General features: G+C 41.8%; 1 protein-coding gene across 2 annotated transcripts in view; it reads left to right on the top strand.

Moving 5' to 3' along the window:
• The first annotated feature begins 466 nt into the window (after positions 1-466).
• The window catches only part of PKN2 (protein kinase N2), a 193,651-nt gene continuing 187,997 nt past the window's right edge, over positions 467-6,120 (top strand). Inside the window, exon 1 of one of the 2 annotated variants that reach the window (XM_069094550.1) lies at positions 467-735. Coding sequence is in view for 1 of the 2 variants with exons in the window: in XM_069094549.1 (XP_068950650.1) it covers positions 688-735 (48 nt within the window). In the remaining variant the exon portion in view is untranslated. The remainder of the gene's footprint in view (positions 736-6,120) is intronic. The other variant, XM_069094549.1, reaches the window with a different exon arrangement.

Genomic DNA, 6,120 nt, shown 5'->3' with positions numbered 1-6,120 from the left:
GCTCCCAGGCTCGCCACGCTACAGGCCGTTAAAGGCGGAGACGAGGGGGGCGTGTCGTCCCCCAGCCTCTCTTCCTCCTCCCGTCTCCCTTCGGAAGCCCCGCCTGCTCTGTCCCGCCCCTTCCCAGGTTCCGCCCCAGTCGGCCGGGAGGCGTCGGCTCGCGGCCCCGTCACGTGCCCCAGCAGCCGCCAAGCAAGGGCGCTTTTGCGACGCGCTGACAGCCAAATGGTGCGACAGGAGGAGCGGCAGCCGCGGCCGCAGCGCCCCGCTCCGAGAGACCTGAGGCGCCTCCTGCCTTCGCTCTGAGGAGGAGGAGGAGGAGGAGGAGGAGGCGGCGGCGGCGGCGGCGGCGGGGGAGCGGCAGCGACAGCGGCAGCACAGCAGGGGCTGCAGCAGCTGCAGGAGCGGCGGCGGGGCCGAACCCAGCTTCGGCTGCGGCCGCCACCCCGACTGACCCCCCCACCCCCAGCAGGCGCAGCCGCAGCCGCAGCCGCAGCCGCCGCCGGGCCCTCCGCGGCCGGCCGGGGCTGCCCCTCCGATGCGGCGGGCGGAATAAGCGCCTCGAGTCGGGGCCGCCCCTCCATGAAGCCTTCCTCGCTTTAGCCCGCCGGCCGCCTCTCCTCGCCCTCCTCCCTCCGCGAGCGGCGGCGGCGGCGGCAGCGGCGTCCGGGCCCCGAGCCGAGCGCCATGGCGTCCAACACAGAGCGGGGGGAGATCCTGCTCACCGAGCTGCAGGTAAGCGAGGCCGCGCCCGCCCGCCTGTCCCGGCCTCGGCTCGGCCCCGCTCCCCGCCCCCCCGCCGGGCACAAAGGGCGCCCCCCGCCCTCGCAGCGCCGCGGGGGGCCGCGGGGGCCCGCTCGTTTCTGGCGCCAGGCCCTCGGAGTACGGGCGAACCCAGCCCGCTGCCTGCTCGGGCGGGAGACGTCTCCCGAGCAGGAGGACGAAGAGGAGGAGGATCGTTTTCCCTGAGCGGGGACGTACCCCCGGGCCCGGCCCGGTCCGGTCCGATCCGGAAGCTCGGGTGCTGGTATTGCTCCGACTTTCGTTTTCCCTCGCGTTTGTCTGAGCCTCTGGGAGAGAGGGGGGCGACAAGCAGGGGTTGTTTACCAACAGGGGAGGGGGAACCGCCACTCACTGCAGAGGGTGCGAGCAAAAGCTGGAGCCTGGCCCGGGAAGCCATGCCCAGATCCCCCAGTTTGTCCTCTCCGTCGCTTGCTCAGTCTGCTGTCTCCTTTTGGAGACTGGGAGCTCCTAAGGACAGGAGCTCTCCTTAACCTTTCTTTGTGCTACCTTCGCATAGCACCTAGTAGGCGCTTCATAAATGCTCACCGACTGAGAAGTCCACCGACTGAGAAGTCCACCGACTGAGGTCTATGGATTAAGCACCCTGCGTGTCAATCAACTGGCACTTATTAAGCCCCTATTTTGTGTGTTCATTGTACTGAGAAAGCATACCTGATTAAGCCCAAGCATTGTTTTCTCGTTCCCAACTGACTAGTTGATGATGGAGGTGACCTTTTTAGACCCCTTTAGCAGTCTGGTGAATCCAGTGGGACCCTTTCGTAGGAGAATTTAATTCATTCATTTATTTCTTTTAAATATTAATGTATTATAATTTTGAGTTCCAAATTCTCTCACTCCCTAGGATTTCTTCCCCACTCATTGAGAGGACAAGCAATATGATAAGATAATATTTTTAAATACATAAAATAAAATACAGACAGTTATAAAGGAAAATTAACCCTTTGGCTCTCCTAAAGCCAATGGAAGGAACTCTTTCTCAGAATAATCTCTTTATATTGTATTGTTTATTTTTAATGTTCATTTAAAAAAATGAGTTCTACATTCTTTGCCTCACCCATTGAGAAAGAAAGCAGTGTGCTGGGATAATGTTTTTAAATGCATAAAATAAAATACAGAAGATTAAAAAGGAAAGTAGACCCTTTGACAGTCCAGTGAAGCCCATGGGACCTCTTCTCAGGATAACTCCTTAAAAATCCATTATTTATTTATTTTTAGTATTCTTTTTTTTCCATTTGAGTTCCAAATTCTCTCCCTTTCCAGTCCCTCCCCCACCCATTGAGAAAGCAGGATGAGAGGGTAATATTTTAAATTGCATAAAATAAAATACAGAGGATTGTGAAAGAAACAAGTTAATGAAAGTGAAGGTGGAATTTTTTTTCTCCATCCAAGTTCATGACCCTTGATATCTTTCTCCAATGGTATACAGACCAAACTTATAAGTTCTCTTCTATGTCATTCCAGTGTCCTTAACTTGTTTTCATCTAGATTGAAAGTATGTTGCATTTTTGTTGTAAGGTAACTATTCTTTGAATCTCTCTTAGGATACTCAGAGACTTGGGTGTGGGAAGGTGGAGGAGAAAAATTATGTACAACGTATGTAAGGTTAAATTTTTATGCCTAATCAATTACTGACTTAGGAAGCAAATAAGGAATATGAACTATTTTGATGTATTAGGATCTTCTGTTTTTAAAATTAAGGGCTACAAAAGTGGGTATAAATTCTAAGCTTAACAAATGTAACATTTCCCATATAGTATGTACCAGGATGAAAATTTAAAAGGTATTGATTTGCTACTTGAATTCTTCATTTTATTTCCCCTAAAAGGAAATGCAACAAAATACTTTTAGGTAATGTTGCTGTAGTTTAGACTTTGTAACATTGATAATGTTTCTGCATGGTAAATAACTAGTTTTTTTAAATTGTCTTTAGTGTTCCTTGAGTGCATTTTGGCTGCACTGAACTGATAGACATTCCGCCATATGAAATTCAAGAAATGACAATATGCAATAAAGTCTCAAAGATAAAAATGGGTTGAAGAATAACTAGGGAAGATATGGAATAAATGAGCTAATTTAGCGTTAATGTTTAAAGTTTTGAAACCTTAAGAAAAGTTAAATTTTTCAGTCCTGAGTGAAAAAGATATGAAATGTATCATTTGCAAATAAGAAGACTAAAGTGTTCCTATTTTATTATTAGGAAAATGTCATGAATTTATATTTATATACTACTGCTAATTAGAAAGTCTTTATAAATATAAAAACTTGAAAAGTGAAACCAGAGGGGAAATCCAGTACTTTGTCTGGAAGTTTATACATACATATCTATGTATGTGTATATATGCACATGTACACATGTATATGCATATGTGTATATGTTTGTGTGTGCTTTGCACTTAATGTAATGCTTTTCTTTCAAATTAAACGTTGTTTCCAAAAGAGACAAGATTGGTGAATGGCTTCATTGTTTTCTTAGTTGTGTCCTTTTATATCAGGTATGCTTTTTATTGACTCTTTTGCTTTAATGTGGAATTAGTTAACTAGTCTTTATTAGAGTTAGAATATGGGAACACTGATTTGGTGTTGTGTCTAAATTTAGTACCAGTAGAATATCTTAATTTTTACTGTGCTCCTCTTTTCACTTTTTTATTATTATTATTTGCTCACAAATTGTATTATAACCAGAAATTTACTGGATGATGTTGTACTTCAAATTATTTTAATTTATTGGATTAATTTTCATTGGAATTGGAAAAAGTTTGATTTTTAAGGGCTCCAGATACAAAATACTGAAGGAGAGTGATGTGTTAGGTACCATTGTAGTGATTTGAAATTATACTGAAAAGAGGATGGGACTGGACCTGTGGTTTCAATGGTGTAGGGAACTCCCAGATCAAGAAAATCACTTTAGCAGGGCAAGTTAGCATTTTTTTCTGCATCTTAAGAGTAATAAAGAGTTGCTTAGAGCCCTGAGAGGTATATTGATTTGACCAGTCACACAGCCTCCTGGTCAGAGGCAGGACTTGAACTCAGTACTTCCTCACTCCAAGGTCAGCCCCACTGTCCGCTGTGCCATGATGCTTCTCATCATAACAGTAGCTTATGCTTATAATTGCACTTTAGAGTTTGATAAAAGTTTTATGTAAATTCTTGGGTTCGATATTCAAAGCAACTGTGATTTAGGATACTACATTATTAATATTAGTATTAATTATTAAATTATTAGTATTAGTCCTATTTTACTGATATGAAAACTGAGGCACAATTTCTCCACAGTCAGCTAGTAAATGTTAAAAGTCAGGATTAAACCCAGGTTTGTCATTTTTTTTTAATACAAGATGCTGCTATTGCAATTACTTCTTTGCTGTTTGGGAGATAAATGTTTAAATATATAGGTTATATGGCAAGTTTAAAAGTACTTTTTAAAAGACAAGTTTTTTGTTATTTTAGGAAGTGATTTACTATTTGACATATCCCATCTTGAGTATACTTGGGTTTATTTGTATGCAATATGAAATAGCAAATGTTGCTTTTAACCTCATTTCAGAGTTAACATGGTTTATATTGTGGTTAATAGCCTTCAAGATCAAAATATAAAAATTTTAGCTATAGGAACCTAGTCATTCTTTAGTCTCTGAGTATGAATTAGTTTTGTTAGAAAACATAAGAACATCTTGGCATTGGTTATGGAAAGAAAGACTCGAGAGAATCTGTGATGGTAGTATTTCCTGCATTACCAGTTGCAGTCATAGACAGTATAAACCAATACATCTGACTTTGCTTGTAATACTGGAAACCTACTCAGGTGACCTGGAAGCAGGAATAAAGAAAATTCATTGGTTAATGATTCAGACTTTTAGGCAGAACCTTTGCTCCAGTTAAAAGGGTCATAATCAATTTTAGTCTGTAAGATTAATTTCTAATTCATTGTATAATTTAGAGTATAGTCATGACATTTGTGGGATCAGTGACACTAAGGGTCATTTCTAGGTACACTGGATTAAGAAAAGTTGATGAATCATTAAATTAAAGTATGTGCTGTTTGCAGTTTTGTAGGCAAAGAAAACTAAATATTGAGCAGCTTGCTAACAGTTGTAGGTTTTGGTCACTGTAACTTTGTTTTCCATCTATGTGCCTAATAAAGCCTTTGCCTTGTTCAGTCATTCACTTGTGTCCAATTCTACATGACCCCGTGGACTTTGTTTTCTTGGCAAAGAGACTGGAGTGGTTGTAAATTCTTTCTTTATTGGGTCCCCATTTTATAGATGAGGAACTGAGGCAAATGGGGGCTAAGTAGATTGCCCAGCCTAGACACACAGTCTGAGGTTGGATTTGAACTCAGATCTTATTAACTCCAAGCCTGGTGCTTTCTCCATTGCACCCCCTAGCCGGCCCAAACCTTTGTCCTATAAGTCCTAATTTCAGTTTCTAGTCTAGTTTACTTTGGGCAAGACTCGTGCAAAATAAAAGGCTGAGACTAAGTTAATTACCTTGGCAGTTCAGTAATTTGTTTCTTTCTTGAACTACGGAGATGATTCTTTAAGTTTCCCAAAATATACTGACAAATAGTTTTTCACTATAGTCTCCATGTTCTTGTAGAATTTGCAAATATCTGTTCTAAGAAATTAAACCTTGAACCAAATATTAATATACATATTAAAACATATAATTTCTTGACAGAAATAAGTTTACAACAGATATTATCATAAGAAATGTTAAAAACCGTTTTGTAGACTAGTCTCCATTCAAAATAGAAAAACGCTCATTTAATACTCCTGAAGACATCTTGGTATTAAAGAGCTGCAATACTATGTGCTATGTCTTTTCAGAGAATAGACCTCTTTTATCCTTCACATTGCAGATTTGCTTGGTTGCATAATGATCACTTTTACTATATTTTAATCTTATTTTAGGATTGTAAGTAAAATATGACAAATACTTTACATTATTTTCCTCAGTCAACACTATCCTTACTAGTTTCCCCCCTTACACTCCCAAATTCCCAAAGTGTCTTTTTTTTTCATACTTTTCCAGAGTTTGCAGTCATTACAAAATAACTAATTCAGTGTTTTTTGATCATTTGACTGGAAGTTGTTGGGGTGGCAAATAGAAATGTGAAAAAAGGGTTTTTAGAATGTGATGGTAGGAAAGGAGTTAGTTTTGGCAGTTTAGAATTATGAGAAGCTTCTCTCTGTCTCTCTCTTTCTGTGTCTCTCTGTGTGTCTCTGTCTCTCTCTTTCTCTCTGTCTCTCTGTCTCTGTCTCTGTCTCTCTGTCTCTGTCTCTGTCTCTGTCTCTCTGTCTCTCTCTCTCTCTCTCT

The sequence above is a fragment of the Petaurus breviceps genome, unplaced genomic scaffold (genome assembly GCF_028583685.1).
Source record: "Petaurus breviceps papuanus isolate PSGF00001 unplaced genomic scaffold, PetGlider_PUasm1.0 220, whole genome shotgun sequence".
NCBI classification, from domain to species: Eukaryota; Metazoa; Chordata; class Mammalia; order Diprotodontia; family Petauridae; genus Petaurus; species Petaurus breviceps.
This window is presented reverse-complemented; position numbering and strand designations above follow the sequence as displayed.